Genomic DNA, 19,878 nt, shown 5'->3' with positions numbered 1-19,878 from the left:
ACACCAAACTAATTTTCACTTGGGGTAAATTTTACCCCCTCCTCAGTGCACATGAAGAACCCTGCTGTGGTTTTACTCTGTAAGGGAGGGGTCTGTTCAGGAGCTGCGTAACCACTGCACTGAGCTCAGCTCTCCTCCCTGTGCTCTAGTGTGTACGGCAGGGGTGGGCAAACTTTTTGGCCCGAGGGCCACATCGGGGTTGCGAAACTGTATGGAGGGCCTGGTAGGGAAGGCTGTGCTTCCCCAAACAGCCTGGCCCCCTCCCACTTCCCGCCCCCTGACTGCCCCCCTCAGAACCCCCGACCCATCCAACCCCCCCTGCTCCTTGTCCCCTGACCACACCCTCCCGGGACCCCTCATCCCTATCCGCCTCCCCAGGACCCCACCCCCTATCCAACCCCCTGTCCCCTGACTGCCCCAACCCCATCCACATCCCCGCCCCCTCCGAAGCCTATCCAACCCCCCCTGTTCCCCTTCCCCTGACCACCACCACCCAGAACTTCCGCCCCATCCAACTGCTCCCTGTCCCCTGACTTCCCCCCAGGACCCCCTACCCCTTACCATGGTGCTCAGAGCAGCAGGAGCTCGCAGCCCCACCGCCCAGCCAGAGCCAGCCACGGGTCCACGCTGCCTGGCAGGAGCTGCGGGCCAGAGCACTGGAGGCGTGGTGAGCTGAGGCTGTGGGGGAGGGGAGACAGGCGGGGTGGGGACAGGCATAAGCCTCCCAGGCCATGAGCTCAGGGGCCGGGCAGGACGGTCCCGCGGGCCATAGTTTGCCCACTTCTGGTGTACAAGGCAGAGCTGGAAAATCCACTGCCAGATGGATCTTTTCACTGCAGAGGGGACATGTGAGAGCTCGGCAGCTAAGGAGGGGAGGTGTCCTTTCCCCTCCCTGCACAGGTGTTGAGCATGCAGCCTGCAATTTTGGATGGGAGAATTTTGGCCTTAGTGCAGCTGTAGTTGGGGAAATGACTGTAGAAATGGCACCTCCTTGTTCTACATATGTTTTCAAATGGTGCAACCACTTGCTTTTCATTACATATGCTCACTACTATTAGATGCCAGCAGAATCAGTACAGCTGTGGAAGAATGAGCTCCTGGGTTCTGTTTTGTCTTGCGCCATGTTGATCAAAATGTCAGCTAAACTGTATCTGCAGAAAGTTCTTTTCTTATAAGGAACAGAAAACCGATGTTGATATCCCAGGCTGCATGTGCTTCCTCTTAGAACATTTAAGACAAACCTTTCATATGAGTTATACACCTAAAGCCATATTTAGGCTCCTAAAATAAGTAGCCTGTTTTTCAGAGATGCTGAGTTTCCACATCTCACATTGAAGTCAGTGAGAGTAGCGGGTGCTCAGCACCTAAATTTGAACATTTTGTCTTTATAAGGCTTTTAACAATTACTAAGATGGAAGGCAAATGTAATCCGTTTTGTAAGGATTTGGATGCTGCAAGTAGAATCCAGCAGTGGCATAAAGTAGACTTGTAGAGCTAAGTATATTGTAATATAGAGATATGTTAGAGATATGCAGCTGTAAGGTTCCTTCTGGGATCTGGGACAGATATAATGAAGTTCAAACGAATTTCTTTTGAAAGAAGTTTCTATTTTCCAGTGGGTATAACATCTGTGAGCAAGTGTTGTTGATTTCACAATGATTCTGATTATATTTTCTACACCCTTTAATGAAAAGCCAAGGAAATTGAAAACTTCAGTAGCAGCTTTTAAAGTTCTCTGTCAATAAACAACGATTCAGAAAGTCAATATTCATTGGGTTTTTTTGGAAGAGACATTTGTTTTAAATTAAGATGCATTTGATTTAGATTAAGGGAAGTATGGTTTGTCTTCATGGAACTGAAGAAAGTTAGATGCTTTGATTTACAGATGGGTAGAATAAAGGAAGACACTGAACAAATGCTAATTGAGATTCTATTTATCTACTGCATCTAGGGATTAACTGACATGCAAACAGCCTAAAACTGTACCTAGAAATCATTAGCTTAATGAGGTGTTTTGACTTTGCACTTTACTTGTTTGGATTTTTAATTTATTTTTAAAACAGCTGATGGTGACAGCTTTCTCCTCTTAAGCTGAAGTCACATCTGCTGTACAGGGGAAAAAACCAAATTCATAGCACTTGAACACTGATCAGTTTACTTTATTGTAACTATTGTGCCAAAGTCCTACTTTAATTAGCATAGATCAGGGAAATAGTCACATTAAACTCCTCAGCCAGTGCCTTCTTTTGAAGTGTGTGTGAGTGAAATATCTGTCAGTAATCTTCTTTCCCATGATATTTTTCAGTGTTGTGCAGGAGGAGTCCTTAATGTGTTTCTCTCATTAACCCCTTAAATATTTTTTAGCCAACTTGATTAGTAGGCTGTATGAGCAGCATCAGCTTTGTGGTGGTGCCTTCATGCGAGAGCAGTCATTGATGCCTAATGCCATAAGTAATGTCCAACGTAGACCACTTTGGAGACTGGTCAACTTGGCGCGTGGCTCACCTGAGTTTCCTACAAGAGGAGTTGACCAGTGCACCAGTGTCTCCTTCTGGGAAGAAGAGCCAGCCAACAGCTCAACTTCTCATGCACTGAAATGATTATGTGCATAGGGTGAAATACACCTCTGTGCAGAGGGCCAGCACACAAGGCCTTTGCACCACTAATATCCTACATAAGCCATTAAGATAGTTCCCAATTTTGTGGGACTTAAGTGGTGCCTCGATCTTGTGCTGGTCTCCTATGCGGAGGGGGGAATTTCATCCTAGTGACTTCATTGCATTAAAAAAAAGAAAGAAAGATAGCAAATGACTCTCCATTATATACCACAATAATAGATGCCTTATTACAACCTGAAAGCGATAGAATGGCAACAGAATAAATTACCCCTGCGTAGAAAATAATTTCTTGTGACTGTGCGTGAAGCATTTGGCTTCCAGCAGTATAATCCAGTCTTGGGTGTATTTTTATACTTGGGAGTTATTTTACTGCACTTGCGCTCCTAGCTGGTTGATATTTGTGTAGTATGATTTCTTTTCTATAAAGGCTTGGGAAGCATGGTTTTGTAGAACCTTGTTAATTACCTGCCAAATGCTATTTTGTATATTTTTGTCATGATCTTACAATTAGATATCCCAGAGGACCACAAAGTATTATACCAGCTTTTACTGCCTGCACTAGTTTGCAGTAGCAAATGTTTTATAGTTAAGGTTGAGGCAAAGTTTCTCTTCTAAGCCGGGTAGAATTCCCAAATTAACATTCTGAAGTTTGGCAGACATCTTCTGCCGAATCAGACCCAGAATTATTAGAATAATTAGAATGAGAACCCCGGTGTGCACAGGAGCAGGGCTTTGGAGCTGTGCTCCGGCTCCGCTCCAGCTCCAGGCAAAAACCTGCAGCTCCGCTGCTCCGGAGCTGCTCTGCGCTCCAGGTCTGGGCTCCACTCCAAAGCCCTGCAGGAGAGACACTCACACTTAGAAAAGGCCCCTTAACCTTATAATGTTTTTATTAGCACAATTAGCAAAATCACAGATTCTCCAACCTAGCAAATTAGGTAGAGGTAATACAGGACAGTCAAGATATCCAGCATCTGAGTAGCTGTATACTCTCACCATCTGTTGTGGAGACCTAGAACAGGTGAGACAGGTGATCCATGAGTGGTCCTATATCTGGCTTGCCAAGAAGATTGCGATGGTGTAGGCCAGGGATAGGCAACCTACGGCACGCGTGCTGAAGGCGGCACACAAGCTGATTTTCAGTGACACTCACACTGCCTGGGTCCTGGCCACCGGTCCGGGGGGCTCTGCATTTTAATTTAATTTTAAATGAAGCTTCTTAAACATTTAAAAAAACTTATTTACTTTACATACAACAATAGTTTAGTTATATATTATAGACTTATAGAAAGACACCTTCAAAAAAACGTTAAAATAAATCAGAGTGAATAAATGAAGACTCGGTACACCACTTCTAAAAGGTTGCCGACCCCTGGTGTAGGCCATGGTTAGCCCTGTTATAGGGTTTTATGGTTCCATGAATATTCATAAGGATGTCCAGCCTTCTCTGTCCAAAGCCTAACTTCCTCATGATAATAGTGTTGGGGTGCTTTCTTCCCATAGGTTATTATTTCATTTACCTCAAACTTATTACAATATGTGCCAATTGGTTATCATGCCATTCTTGCAATGGAACATCTGCTGACGTTCTCATCCTAAAATATCCAAAGCTAGCAATAACAGGCAACAGCAGAATACCAATCAGCAATTTCACCATACTTGTTTGTTACAGCTTTCTATCTTGTGGTACCATGTCATTTAATGGTCGTAACCAGTTCCTGTAGCCCCGGGGCTCAATGCAGGTGTCTGCGGGAAGGGCTGGATAGAGCCAATTCCTGTCCTGTCATCTCCCTGGGGGAGGGGGAATGTTCCACCTTGTAACAGGGAGGCCTTCCCAGCTGCTGACTGCCAGAAAGTTGCAGGTCAGCAGGGGACAGGTCCTGCCCTGGGGTGCACAGAGACGTGTATCCCGGAGATGGAAGTTGGGGTCCTGACGACGGCTGCGGTGGGAACAGACCCCAGGGGCTCTGTAGCTGGAAGCAAGCCCAGCCCAAGTGAAAGGGGCGGCGGATTTTGCTGGCCAGTGAAGGGTCTGTCATAGCTGGTAACTGTGAGCCCACGACTGGATCAGGGTCACCATCCCTTTTGGGGGACACACGGGAATGTCTGCCCCAGAGGGGAGCCCAGAGAGGAAGCCCAAACAGAAGGTGAGGGGGAACAGGAGGGTCTGCCCACCTTTTGTAGGGAGGCTTTTCCCCAGGAGGGGGGGAAGGATCTGCATCTGAAATGCCAGACCCCTCACCTGTGGATCAGATTTTAAGGGAAAACTGGGGGTCAGATCTCCTGGGCGGGAGAGTCCTCCCAGCTGACCTTTTGGGAACAGAGAGTGGGGTGTCTGAGGGGATCTTTCCAATCCAAAGCACTCCATTGAAAGATGCTGTTCCTGCTATGCTTGTAAAGATAAAACTCTCTCTTCAAGGCAGGAGGAAGAAAATCTTTGCATTTGGGAAGCTTCTCAAGTGGGTGGGGCCCAACACAAACAAATTCCAGAGGGAGGGGCTGAGGGCAGGCATGGTTGCAAACACATGCCTAAATTGAGAGGCAGGAGAATCTGTGTCTGAGCCCCTACTATGGTACACAGGGGGATTGGGAAATCCAGTGGACACTGGTCAAGCCAGGCTGCGTGAACGGAGTCTGTCCGTTATAAATTGGCTGTTAATCTGGTGTCTTTTGCTACTTCATCGATGGGTCAAGACAGTGGAGTTGATACTAATAACAAACCCTTTAAAGATGTGTAACATACCTGATTTGTGGGGGAAAAAAAATTGTATATGCTAGGGATGGTAGAAGCACACTGTGAAATCAGTCAAGAGAACACTGTTTTAAACATAGAATCACAGAATATCAGGGTTGGAAGGGACCTCAGGAGGTCATCTAGTCCAACCCGCTGCTCAAAGCAGGACCAATCCCCAGACAGATTTTTATCTCAGTTCCCTAAATGGCCCCCTCAAGGATTGAACTCACAACCCTGGGTTTAGCAGGCCAATGCTCAAACCACTGAGCTACCCTATTTTCCCCTTATTTAAGAAACACATTTAAATATTACATACAAAAAGTGTAACCTTTATATTACACTAACATCTTTAAATGCTCAAAACTCAGCATAACCTTATCTTGTGGAGTGTTTTGGATGATTATATTAAATGTACGGTGTACCTTAATATACAGTGTGCCCAACCCTACTCTCACGTGTGCAAGCTCACCTCCAGTTGCTTTCAACTGGAATTGCATGGATGTGTCAATGAGCAAAATTGAGTCTGGTGCGACTGAATCGTCAAAGACAAAAACAGACTTACCCGGTTTTATAAGTCTGATATAATGTCATTGGTGTGCAAGCCGCTTTAGATACACATGACACAAGTTCCCTGCCCTTGGGAGTTTACAACCAAAGACCCTGATCCTGCTATTTGATGCACAACCTGTGAGCTTCATGGAAGCCAAGGACAGTTGGCAAGATCATTCCGGGGTCTGTGCAATTGCAAAATCTTGTCATCAGTCAGACTGATAACATAACCAAAATGTCACTGCCTCATGGTGGGTAAGGAAGTGGATGAGAGGAGGATAAACCTCAGTAAAAACGAAGTGGAGAATACTATCACTGTGTGTTTTGTATAGAAAGCAGACCATGTAAATTGGTTCCCATGTTTCTAGTTAGTTACTTTTAATGCTTTAAAAGATTGTTTTAAATTTCTCATGGTCAGCTGACTCCAGGGGAGTGGTTCTCAACCTGTTTACTGTTGTGGACCACATACAATGCTACCTATATGGCCCTGAAGATGTTACATGGGCCATATAGGTACACATCTACCTCAATATAACGCTGTCCTCGGGACCCAAAAAATCGTACCGCGTTATAGGTGAAACCGTGTTATATCGAACTTGCTTTGATCCGCCAGAGTGCGCAGCTCCCCCACCCCTCTCCCGGAGCGCTGCTTTACCTCGTTATATCCGAATTTGTGTTATATCGGTCGCGTTATGTCGGGGTAGAGGTGTAGTATCAGCTCTGTGCTGATTGGGCTGCAGCTTGAGAACCACTGCTCCAGGGTTTTGCTGCCCTAGAATGCTGCTTTGGCCTGGGAAGATGGTGCATGCTTACAGGGGGTGGTTTTCAGAGTTTCTCTGTGCATGAAACTGCAGTTGAACTTCGTGGCTACAGAATGGGGCCCTAAAGCAGCAACAGCGTGACACTTCAGAATTCTGTTTTAAAAGTTTCTGCTTCATCACTCTCAGCCTATCATTTTTAGGAGTAGTACGGGATCTCAGCCGTCCGCTCCAGAGCCATAAATATCTGATATTCATATTGTAGTTGGAAGTAGGCTCTTGAAGCACTTTATTCTGCTTTCCTCTTTTATTATCAAGTCACTGGCTTGTTCCCAATTTGATTTCTTTTTGGCCTTTCTTAATTTTATTTTTCAAAGTAGATGGATTTCTTTTAGCAGGCCTGTTTGAACCTTGTACAGAACTTTGATGGCTCGTGAACAAAGTGTATTTGGTATAGCTTCCTTTTGAGATTAAATTCTGTGATTGCAGCCAAACTAAACAGGATCTTGAAGTCTCAAAATCTCATGTAGAACAGTTTTAATACTCATTTAATTACTTATTTGTAAGATCGTGCCAACATGATGCATCATTGCATTGGATAGTACCTTTCTAGCGCATGGAAAATGCAAACAGGATTAAGCCAAACTTTTCCAACAAATGCCCATAAACCGTGAAAACTCATACAAGGGCCTTATTGTGCCAAGATTTCTCAATGAGCTTTTACAGAAGTAAATACGCTCTATCCTGGCTTTTGTTGTGTGAAGGTGTTTGTTTTAAGTTGTCTTATCTTTATCTGCTAAAGCCATTTCTAATGAAGCTCGAAAGTGAAAATCACATTAATAACTAAGCGTCTACTACAGGGATCGGCAACCTTTGGCACGCGGCCCGTCGGGGAAATCTGCTGGCGGGCCGGGGTGGTTTGTTTACCTGCAGTGTCCGCAGGTTTGGCCAATCGCAACATCCCTCGGCCCGCGCAGCTTCCCGCAGCCCCCATTGGCCTGGAACGGCGAACTGCGGCCAGCGGGAGCTGCGATCAGCCGAACCTGCGGACATTGCCCATAAACAAACTGGCCCGGCCCGCCAGCGGATTTCCCTGACAGGCCACGTGCCAAAGGTTGCCGATCCCTGGTCTACTCCTAGGTAACATCCAAAGTAAAACAGTTTTCTTGTAAAGATGCCAATTCTGCTTTCGGTTGACCTGTAGACTTTTCAGTTTGGTCTTCGGGGTTGGGGGGGATGGATTAAATAGGCCCCCTATTAGAGAGGGCGCCAGACCAAGTGGTATTGCAGACTGGTTCACAGGGTCGCAATACCACTCAGGTTTGGCCTGGCGACCCCGAGTCGTGCTGTGACCCCATGAACCAAGTTGCAACACTTAGAGCAGGGAGCTGGGCTGGCCTCAGCAGAGTGACTGCGGGATGGGCTCGCTCTCCAACCTTCCCCCACCCCCTTTGGGCCTCTCCCTAGTGGTCATTTTTTTGGGGGAAATGGGGAGGCTCAATTCATGTTTTGCTCCTAGCCCCCAAAATCCTCTATGTGGCATTGCTTCTGACACTGACGGAAAACGCCCAAGGGACATCGGCCCTCATATTTCCCCCACGAGTAAGTTCCAAATGTGTGCACACAGCACAGTGTGTCCTCAGTGCCCAGGTAACAAATAATAAATTTGAACATCTGGCACATATTCATGGTGAAAATAGGGGATTTGAGTCCGAGTTTTGGTTCCCAGCTCTGACATGGATTTGCTTGAATGAGTCACTTTTTCCCTTTCTTTAACAAGTGGGGTGCTGGGGTTTCTCCCTACTATTTCTATAGTGCTTTGAGATCTCTGGATGCAATATGCCTTAGAAGTGCAAAGTGGTTTTTTTTTTTTTTTAATGATTATAGGAATGAAGAGTTCATTTTCAAGTGTTTATTTCTTAATCAAGAAAGACAATTTGTTCAGAGGTAGGAGGATGGTGGGGACTTCCTGCTTGATTTCACTCTTTTTATATCATCTCTTCCCCATTAGGTTGTTGACGGAACTTGAATCGCCTTCTTGGTGGCCATTCCGTGGCAAACTCTGGAAAGGGCCATTGGAAGCAAAGCCAAAGGAAGAAGCCGCGATTTCAGGGTCAAAGAACCAGGAAGGAGTCCTCATCAGAATTCCAGTTATCATCACCCTCGGAACGAATTCTAACGTCATGCCAGGAAAATTCACGCTTCTGGTTTCTGGCCTGGAAATCAGTGACTGCAATTCTCAGGTCATTCACCGGTTTGAATTGAAAGATGTAGATGATATCAAAGTTCATACACCATACGAGATCAGCATCCGTCAGAGGTTTATTGGGAAGCCAGACACCTCTTACAAGCTGTTGTCAGCAAAGATGCCAGAAGCAATCCCAATCTTGGAGATGCAGTTTAGCAAGAAAATACAGTTTTTGGAAGATGCATTGGGATTTGCCGGTGCAAGGAAATCTCCTCAGGCAGATCTGGGCAATTCCATTTGGCAAGCAGGTAAGTGACAGAAATGAAGCGATCAGTCACGAAGCTGGTTCATTAGTAGCAACTGTTTTCAACATTTCACAAAATCTGGAAGAAAACTGTGCAGGTTTTACAGTGCAAATCCTCTTCCTTGCCTTAATAATCTAATGATGATGAGACCACGCAAATGATAAAAGGAAACCTTTGACAGTAAGAGAGCAATATTAGCTATCCTCACTAGTGACAGGTACCTATATCTGAGAGCAAGGGGTGGGGATGGAGAGATGGGATAAGCATTTCCCTACCAGCTTGAACATAATTTTGCCAGGGTTTGGCTGTACATCACGAGGCCTACATTTTCAAAAGCAATCAGTAACTATGGGTACCTTGAGTCTCTCCTCCCCCGGCAAGAGCCCAACTTGAGACATCTTAAAGGGGCCTGATTTTCAGAAAGTGCTGAGCTCTCTCTCAAGTTGGGCCCTCCGAAGCTGAGTTACCCAAACATACTAATTGCTTCTGAAAATGATTAGTTTAGATTTGAGTTTCCTTCAGGTTCCTGGCCTCCATTTTAAGTACCTCTTTGCTCTCTTGCCCCTATTGGATTTTGTGCCTGTCTTTTGACAGTGGTCTTTTGAGATCCACACCCTTTCTCTCCCCACCCCTCACATGCTTGAGTCGTGTGTCATTGCTCTTTTCCTTGTGGCTGATGACAGCTAGCGGTAGCTCTGAACTGAACCTGTCATTGAGTTAATCACAGCCTGTTTAAAACTGCTGACTTTCATCCCAGCGTGATTTAAAATGACCAAGGTGTTAAACACCAACTGCAACAGACATGCTATTAATAATAATTAAAATTGCAGCAGAGGCGTAGTGCTCCCATACCAGGTAATTTGTTTTTAAAACCGTATTATTTGTGCACGAGAACCCATTGGTTCTAGAGGAGAGTAGATGAATCCATAGTATGGCCATTTTAAGGATATGCTGCAAGATTAAAAACCTTTCCATCACAACCAGAATGAAATTCACTATCCCTATTCTCCTTCCCCCACGCCCTCCAAAAAAAAAAAATAAAAAATTCTGCAAGCACCGTTTTCTGTAACCCCTAATGGGAGAAGAGCTAGTGTTCCCCTGAAGTCCAGTAGGGATTTCACTACTGCCATGCTAACCTGGAAGGCCCTCAGATATCATGGTGAGAGGTGGCAGGACAACACTGGTACTGAGATATGGATGGATTTTTTTTTTTAATGGGCAGTTGACTGAGGAACAAACCAGTTAAAAAGATACATTCCCAGTGCATTTAAAAATTTGAACAATAGAAAGCTGACCTGGCAAAAGAATAGATGAAACCAGCATACTTTCTATGCACCGAACTAAAATTGGATTTCAGCAGGGACAAAATGTTCTCTTGTTGACCAGTCTTCAAGGACCGGGGCTTGGAAAAGCTTGTTAATTTTTAAGGAAATAACTCTTAGGCACTTGGCGCTAAAATGTAAGCACAACAACTTAGAGGAAAAACAACCTGCTGATTTCCAAGCACCGAGTTATCCAGGCAAATTGGTGTTCAGTTCCTGATAGACTTAATGCTTGTTACATAAAATAATTGGTTATAAAGCCTTATTTTGCTTCGTTTCTCACTGCGCTGCTCTGTTTGCAGCTGAGTCAGTGAGTCAAGGATGTTGCTGTCCTATCCCCACCTGCATTTTTACTGTTTAAGTTGGAAACACCAATAGAAGAAACTGGAGGTTGTGGAAATCGTGACGTCTGTGACTCCACCAAAACTTCTTTCCCTTGTTTGTTCATTCTGTAGATCCAGTGTCAGTGACATATTGTTGCCACAAGATGGCAGTCACTGACTGCATTTTAACCTGTGGGTTTTTTCCATACCTCTGGTGGAAACATGGATTTTTCTAAAGGAAAAAAAAAAAATTCCGGACCCTGAATTCTGATTCATGAACTAAAAGACACAGATAATCTTTTGTACAGTTGTCTTTACATTTGAGACTTTCTGTAACAGCAGATGCTAACCCATGGCATTCCTGTGGCTTTGACAGTATTTAAAAAAAAAAAAAGTGTTTGATACTTAGTGGCTCAGAGGATACAAGAGGAAGTTGGACAGAGTAGTACTAGCACAGTGAATGACTTGCTTGTCTTAAAGCTTGATTGTCTGAGTCCAATAACAGACAGACTGATAACCAAATAATTCCAGGGGATTATGAGTTTGCAGTAATTACATGCGAGGGATTTAGGTTTTTGTATTTTTAGTTTAGCTTTTGTCTCCTTTTTCATTAAGAAGTAACGCTATCCAAAGTAGTAGCGTATGTGCTGTCAGGCGGCCAGCCAGCTTGGCACCAGTTCTTTGGATCCAGAGCGAGCTCCAGCTTCCGACTTATTGACTTTCTGTCCTGATGTCTCCAGCAGCTGTTGTCACTGTGCCGTGTTAGGTCAGGCTGTGCGATAGCAGGCAGTGGCAGCTTCCTTCGATGTTCAGTGCCCCTTTAAGTGGGGCTACTTCTGGGATGTTTGGAGTGTCTTGATACGTAAATATGGTTGGTGCTAAACACCCGAGACAATCTGTATTACAAATAATGGCCTTTAATCGTAGCACTTCTCTGGGACAGGAGGTATCGGATATTGCAATAGGAGCCGGTGCTTTAAATAAAGGACAGGTGGCGTGCTGCTTCAGAAGTCAAATCCGTGCTGCTGCACTGATTAGCTCTGTGCGCGCTGTTAGCGTCAGTATTGCCCTTTTGTTCCGAGGCTAGCTGACAGGATTCACAGGTGTTCTCCAGAGCAAGCTGTGTTTTGCAAATTGAATTGACTAATGTGTGAAGGGGAAGCAGAAAAAGAGCCTGCGTTTTTCCTGTACGGAACAAACACCTTGCCTCCGACGTGTCGTCTGCTTCAAATGGCTGCTTGGGGTCCAAAATTAACCTTTCAGCAATTGGCCCCCGGTACTAAGTAGCTTGTCTGGGGCACGGCAGGCCTTCCAGTTGCTACGTTCTGCAGGCTAGCCTGAGAAGTTGTTTGTGTAATTATGATGTCGCATGATCTCTGATGTGTTACATAGATAATGGATTTTATTTCAGAGGAAGAGTCATAGAATCATAGAATATCAGGGTTGGAAGGGCCTCAGGAGGTCATCTAGTCCAACCCCCTGCTCAAAGCAGGGCCAATCCCCAGACAGATTTTTACCTCTGTTCTCTAAGTGGCCCCCTCAAGGATTGAACTCGCAACCCTGGGTTGAGCAGGCCAATGCTCAAACCACTGAGTTATCCCTCCCCCCATTAAATGTGATGATTCTCATTTAAGTTCCTCTTGCATCTCAACAGAAGCCTCCACTGTGCAAAGCATAAAGCACTTCACTTGGTCTTACCTCCTGCATTCTCCACCTGGTCCAGCAGATGTCACTGAATGACTGTCTGAATTTCTCTTTACAGCCACAGGCCGCATAGTAAGCGTGGTGCAACCTGGATCCTCATCGGAAGGAGGCGGAGGTGGAGGTGGAGGTGGGCAGGCTCAGCTGCAAAAGCAAAAACAAATCATGTCTGAGTCAGAAACTCAAGAACTTAAACAGGTACTGTCGAGAGGAGCCCAGGTTAAAGCAGCATATACCAAAGCCCTTTCCTTGTGCCCTCCCCCTAAACGTGAACACTCTGAAGCGGAGCAGGGTTCATCCCTAGGTCTTATACACAGAGCTCTTAATTTACTATAGCCCAGGTCGTCTTATCCTCTCTTTCTCTGGAACTCTGGAGGAACATAAAAACAAATCCACCCCTCAGTGTGCTTTCCACCACCTTTTGTTGGGTTTTGGGGTGTGTTTGCCTTGTTTTATTTTGTTGAGAAATCGGGGATTTGTCATCACGGTGAAAATAGCTCTGGGATTTTGATTCATTGAAAAGTCGCAGGCTCGTGCCACCTCCATTCTACACTGAAAATTAAATGTTTCAGTACTGATTTTCCAGATCACGTTATGCCCATTTCTACTTTCTCCTTCCCTGTTTTACAGCTCTTTAAACAGACGCCATCAACTTGAATTTTTTTGAACGATCATTTATCTGTATTGCAGTAACATCTGGGGGAGCCATTGTGCTGTGGGTGGTAAAGACCCTATCCCCAAGAGCTCGCAGTCCAGTTTAGATACAAGATCCAACTGGTGGATTGGACAGATGAATGTGGGGGCAGGGACAAGGTTGCAGTAAAAAGGCTAACTTTTAAAAAATTCCAGTCTACTACAACTGCCTTAAAATATTAGGTCCTGCATTTGTTTTAAATTCCTTAAAAAAATAAAATAAAACATTTTTCTCCTGTTGTTGAAGCCTTTTCAGCCGCAGAGAGACTGACCATACACAGAGTGCTGTCAAAGTAAACAACCTGGAAAAGCAAAGGAATGTATTTTCACTAACTTGCGTGTTACTTATATCTGTAATGAACCCGACATTTTTAGACAGGTGTGACTTTCAAACCGATTGTGCCCCTTTCAAATATTTCTTAAAGAATATATTGGGGGTGTTCCTGGCATTGTCCTTTTCCTGTCTCTCACTTGAATGATGCTTTTGTGGTTTCATGATAGCATCGTGTGAAAGAGCCACTTATTCTGCTTCAGCCTGTAGTTGTTCATTCTCCTTCTCTCACATAATTCCAGACTCAAACCCCCTTTTTAATTAAATTGGACCTGAGTTTGCAAGTACGCAGCAGTCATTTTAAGGATGGCTAAAAATGAAAACCGTGCAAAAAAAACCACATTATAGTTAACAAAAATCACTACTAGCAACCCACGGATGTCAGAAGTAAGGTTAGACTTCACAGAAACCCAGACAGTTGAAAGGTTGTCTTTGCAGGGAAACAGACTAGAGATCTTTTTTAAAACAGAAAGTCCCACTAATCATTTCAAAGTTCACCAGAGCCCCTTTGGCCCCAAGGGGCCATTCTGATATTCCTAATATACCCAGCCAAGGTTTTCCAAAGTGTCTGATTTTTGGAGACCTCCATTTTCAAGTACCCAAATTGAGAGACCTGGATACTGAATATGAAATACTGAGCACCTGCTTTCCGAAAATCTGGTCCCTGTAAGTTGCCTCAGGTTGCGTCCCCAATAATTGAGGCACCCAAAATAACACTTGAAAAATCATTGCGCCCCACCTCCTTCCCTCACCCAAGGACAAATTCCATAGTACACCTCTTTGGACAAAAAATGGGTCTTGTAAACTATATTTCACAACGTCTTTATGCATTCAACTCAATTGAAGTGTCTAGGATTGTCTGCTTTTGAGAGAAGGTGTGGGGAAAGGGGGAAATGTAAATTAGGACAATGCATTATTGTCTTCCTGGGATGGGGTGTGCTCTTCATACTAGCCCAACAAGAGCTGGAGTGGGCCAACCCAATCAGCTAATTAGCCTGCAAGCAGGGGAGCTTTAGGCTGGAGGCAGCTAATTAGAAACAGGCTCACCCTGTGCTGAAATAGGCAGGCCTTGTATAAAGCCAGGTAGGTCGCTGTAGTCTGGGGCTGGTGCTCTTGAGAGAGGCTGCTGGGAAGTAGGCTGCAGTTACTCCTTGAGCGGAGGGAGTTGGAGTCTGGCAAACCCAGAGAGGAGGAAAGCCAGATATGTAGGAAGAAGCCCAGGAAAACAGCAGCAAGAGGTAGGATTGTAAGGGACTGTGGCTGCTTGTTATAGGGTTCCTGGGCTGGAACCCAGTGTACAGGGTGGGCCTTGGTTCCCCTACCAGCCCCTGGGGAGTGGCAAGGTCATTGGAGGCACTAGCCAGACAGCAGGTCTTGAAAGACTATGTATTCCCCAGAAGGGGAGGACTTTAGTGACTTGGCCTGAGGGCTAAGCCACAGCGATGAAGCTGCAGATCCGAGTCAGCAGGGCAGTAGAACGAGTCAAGATGGGAGAAGACAACACTGGCGGGAGAGCGCAAGCTGGCATAGCTAATCCCCAGGACGGCTAGCAAGAGGCACTGCTCCCGATAAGTGAATGCCGTGACACTCCCCAAAATCAGTATGCAAATCATTTAACTTGCTAACAAAATGTGCAGTAATTGAAGTGGAGTTGACCTTTTTTGAGGCCTTTAAGGCTTATGAAAAGCAAAGTCTGAAATTTATAAATGCAGCTACTGCCTCTCTACAATTCAGCCTAACTCTTATGCATTCAGCTGGGTTACTTGTTTATCTCGTAACCGGTCAGCGATAGAACTACAGAACTAGACTTTGCAGTTGTAACAGAAAGAGCATAAAAGCCAAAATGTTAAAGGAAGGGCTGTTGACCACGAGCTGTGAGGGCTGCTGAAGATGCCTACATATTTTGCAGCACCTCTTAGAAGAGGCTCTTGAGGAATTCCTTATTCCAGGGCCAATTCATGACAAATACATGGCCTAGTTCAATGCCTGGAAACGATTATGGCGCTCTGCGGTTATGAGTGGTGAGTATAGGCTGCTCCTTACTCAGGCGTGATCCTGACTGCTCCTGCCCCCAGCAGTTCAGGGTCAAGAGGAGCCACATGTATTTCTCTTGTCTGCATTGAGGGCCTCACCTTCAGTGCTGCTGCTCCCAGAAGTTCTCCATGCACCATCTCTGCTGTCTACTCCAGAACTCTGGAGCAGAGTCAGACAGCTCGATGGAGAATCTAGGCAAACCTCATCCTTCTTCCCTGTGGAGAAGGAATGTGGTGGGATAGATTAGAAGGGAAGGAGGTATGAGGATGTGGAAGAAGAGAACCTAGGATTGCTTGAAGGGGCAGATGCCTGCTACTGTAGGCAGCTATACAAAGTATATCTGTTTCTGTGGGGTGAACTTTATACTAAGGTCCAGGCGCAGCACCTTTATGGAGATCCAGTACAAACCCTTCCAACTATTGTTTGAGGATGGTTGGTGTTTAAAGTGCTGCTCCTGGACCTTGCAGTCATGGAGCAGGCAGTCAGGGCGTCATGTATCTGCTTCTGGCATGTAGGTAACTGGCAAACTTCTCGATGCCCTGAATATCTCCATTAGATTTGCCCTATACTCCAGGTTATTATTGGGAGGCAGCATTGACTAGTCAATAGGATGTAGGACTGGGAGTCGGAAGACTTGGGTTCTGTTGACTGTGCCACAGACTCTGAGCAAATGACTTCACTCACTGTGGCTCTTCTTCCCTCTCTGTTCAATGAGAAGAATGATAGTTGATCATCTTTGTCAAGCATGTCGAGATTTAAGGGCGAAACAAGCACTAAGTGCAAAATGTTAATGTGTGCAGGGCAGTATTGTAACTGTGGTATCCACCATTTTGAAAATTGCTTCATGGTATTCTGACCCTTGTGTACTGAGTACCAATATTTTCTGAAGAGTTTCCCTCTTGAAAATTGATTATGCTCTTTATTTTTGGAATATCTTTCGTTCTGGACTGGAACTGGTAGGGACTGTGAAGGGCTTTGTAGAGCTCTTTGTGGAATGGGTAAGACCAACAGACCATCTTAGGGTCGGAGAGTTGTGAGGGGAATGGATAATTAACAGGGAAATATCTGAGCTACAGGGTAGGCCTGGGGAGAAACATTCATAGGTGAAGTTCTTTCACAAAGCTACTCACATTTGTAGCAGCAACTCAACAAACTGAATATTAAGTACCTTTCATTAGAGCCGGAAGCCCTTAATAGTCTGGAATTGTGATTGGGTACTTAAGTGAAAGAACTTGCCAGGACTTCACCATGAGGCGTTCGTGTTTAAAACACAGCATTTTGTGGTTGTGTGGGCAGCGTTCCATTAGCTGGGCTATAGATTTGCAGAAAGAAGTCGACTGAGTTCCTGTGGTCTGTGGCTGAGTCGCTGTCTACCAGCTGACCATGGCTGACATAATGTCATTGGGTGTGGGAAGGGATACGATAATATTAGCGTAAGGATTGTGGTTGAGGAGGGGGAGTGGGATTTTGTTCACTAGATTTGGTTTGGCAAAATAAATTCAGTGCTTTCTAATTTCCGCTCTGTTAAACCTTTCCTGCCAAGGAGCTATTACCCTTGTGTTTACTACATCTGCAGTTTGCATATCCCATATAGCAGATGATACTATATAAAGAAATTAATTTCCATAGCATTTGTGAAAAATCCATGGATTTCATTATGTATCTTTCCAGTGGCTTCTCAGTGCCTGTTTGGTCATATGATTGTTCTAGTTTAGTTTAGTCTTTTCACTCTGATACTTTTCTCTGCCTTTATTTACCTTTGTCTTGCATTCACACTTCATCTTGGGGAAAGCATAACTGTTATGAAGTCAAAGAAGCAGTGCTTAGTTGTGGGACCATTCAGCCACAGCATCAGAGTGCTGGAAGAGCTCTATTTGTAACTTATACACGCCTTAAAGCCTGAAGAAACAAATAACCAGTACAGCAAATCCTGTAAAACTGATCTCTTGATTGCTGTCAGATGTTCCAGACAGAATGCACCTGCTATGCTATCGAATGTACCTATTCTAGAAATTGGGTTGTTAACTTCTGAGTATAGGACACAAATTTTGTGCCATAGGATGCACTCCGCTGACTCCCTGGAGGCCCCAGAAGAGGATTTGTGAGGTCTGAACCACTGGCTGCATGTGTACACTGCTTGAGTGCACGTGTGACTTGTGCCTGACGACGTAGGTACTGTGCAGTTACATGAACGTGCCAGGGGCCCCATTTCACAGCTGCCCCAAATGGGTGCATGTGATCCCAATAAAAGCAGCCTTATGAATCTCTGTATTATGGCAAGCCACATACCGTAGCCTTTCTGTTCCCGTAGATGTCGTTTAGACATGCCAGGATTCAGATTTATCTGAGCAGGAACTGAGTGGAGAGGCCATTGCTGGATCAGGGGCACATGCATTTAGGCAAACAGATCCTTCCCCTGATGTCAGGCCTCTCCCCTCTGTGGCACAGAGCCTGTGGAGTGGACTCCTCGAGGAATTCAGGGAAGCCAAAATCAGAGCAGCGAGCGTTCATCTTAACACCTGCCGCTTTCTGCGTTTTGCTTATTTTTACTGGTGGATACCTATATGCAGTGTTTGACCAAATTTGTCTCATGTCTTACTTTAATAAGGTATATCTCCATATATTATATCTCATAGAACTGGAAGGGACCCTGAAAGGTCATCAAGTCTAGCCCCCTGCCTTCACTAGGAGGACTAAGTACTGATTTTGCCCCAGATCCCCCTAAGTGGTACCCTCAAGGGTTGAACTTACAACCCTGGGTTTAGCAGGTCAATACTCAAACCATTGAGCTATCCCTCCCGCCTGCTAGAAAGAGGTTACCGCAACCCTGGTGGTGGTATTTGCATTACAAATACAGGGCCTGAACCGAGATCAGGGCCCTGTTGTAAGCTCTTTGGAACAGGAACACTCTTTATATTTGTACAGTGCCTGCCACAATAGGGCTTGGGCTGCATGTTCTGCCATAATACAAATGAATAATATAGTTCTGCTAGGTGCAGTACAGACACCTAGAAAGGGACACTTCTGTCTTGAAAAGTTGACAGTCTAAGTAAATAAAGGTTGGGGAAAGTAAAGTATTATTATCCTCACTTTACAGTTGAGGAACTAAGGCACAGACCGATTCAGTGACTTTCCCAAAGTCCCCAACAGGAAATCTGTAGTAGGGTTGGGAATTGAACCAGTTTTTCTGAGTTGCAGCCAGTGGCTTCCTCTTGCTGCTGGAGTTGGAAAGGCAGGAGATTGCTTGTGAGGCCACTGATCTTACTGATCCGTTCTGAATGCAAGTGGCCAGGAAAGATGTCTTATAACTTCAGTCCTTAGTATTGCCTCTGATGTGGAGTAGCATGTTGTAAATAGAAAGGAGGGATTTCATCTCTTGATTCACAGCCCAAATTAGGTTTTGGCACAGAAGGCATCTGATCTTTTAGTGGTTGGCAGAATTTGTGCATTGATGACTAGACATCTTGTCATTGTTTTGCTCCACAAAAATAGTAACCATTTTTTAAGGTTTGGCCAGACTACTAACTCTAGTAATCTTTCCAACCATCTTTATGTGGGCAGCAGTAGATGCAGCATTTTAACTATGTCAGACCACCTTTCGAAGAAAACTACACCCACACACAGCTTGGATTTGCAATGCGGCTAGCAGGCAAAGGGTTAAGCAAATTGTTACCAGACCCTCAGTATGCCGACAAAGGAAATTAGGGGATGAAAATGAGCCACTTGCAAATGTTTTGTTTTTGTTTGTTTTGTACCAGGAACCACATCAGCAGCTTATCTTCAAATCAGACCTTAATGGGCAGGTAAAATGAACCGAGCACTGTAGCTGTCTGAATTTCCATTTTAGTGGCGTTCATATTTTAAAAGCCTTCTGTTCGAAACTATTGTTCTTCCTTGGGTATTTTAAATTTTAAGCCCATTTGAATTAATCCAGAGCACATCAAAATTAATCAGGTTTAAAACTAATAATAGGCCAGATGTTATAATAGACCTGTTTGCTTTTGCACAATTTTATTTTGTAAAAGGGGGAGGGGGGGATAGCTCAGTGGTTTGCGCATTGGCCTGCTAAACCCAGGGTTGTGAGTTCAGTCCGGGGGCAGAATCTGTCAGGGACAAAGCAACAGAGAGTCCTGTGGCACCTTTAAGACTAACAAATGTATTGGAGCATAAGCGTTCATGGGTGAATACCCACTTCGTCAGACACTTGCGTATTCACGCATGCGACGTATTCACCCACAAAAGCTTATGCTCCAATACATCTGTTTGTCTTAAAGGTGCCACAGGACCCTCTGTAGCTTTTTACAGATCCAGACTAACACGGCTAT

At 44.9% G+C, this 19,878-nt stretch overlaps 1 protein-coding gene across 2 annotated transcripts in view; it reads left to right on the top strand.

Moving 5' to 3' along the window:
• Positions 1 to 19,878, top strand: part of SNAP47 (synaptosome associated protein 47) — a 35,100-nt gene that overhangs the window by 9,679 nt on the left and 5,543 nt on the right. For both annotated transcript variants that reach the window (XM_054016725.1, XM_054016723.1), the window contains exons 4-5: positions 8,668 to 9,152; positions 12,557 to 12,693. In XM_054016725.1, coding sequence (XP_053872700.1) covers positions 8,668 to 9,152; positions 12,557 to 12,693 — 622 coding nt within the window. The remainder of the gene's footprint in view (positions 1 to 8,667; positions 9,153 to 12,556; positions 12,694 to 19,878) is intronic.

Source organism: Malaclemys terrapin, chromosome 2 (assembly GCF_027887155.1).
Source record: "Malaclemys terrapin pileata isolate rMalTer1 chromosome 2, rMalTer1.hap1, whole genome shotgun sequence".
In the NCBI taxonomy this organism is placed as follows: Eukaryota; Metazoa; Chordata; order Testudines; family Emydidae; genus Malaclemys; species Malaclemys terrapin.
The sequence above is the reverse complement of the archived record's forward strand: the minus strand, read 5'-3'. Positions and strand labels throughout refer to the sequence as shown.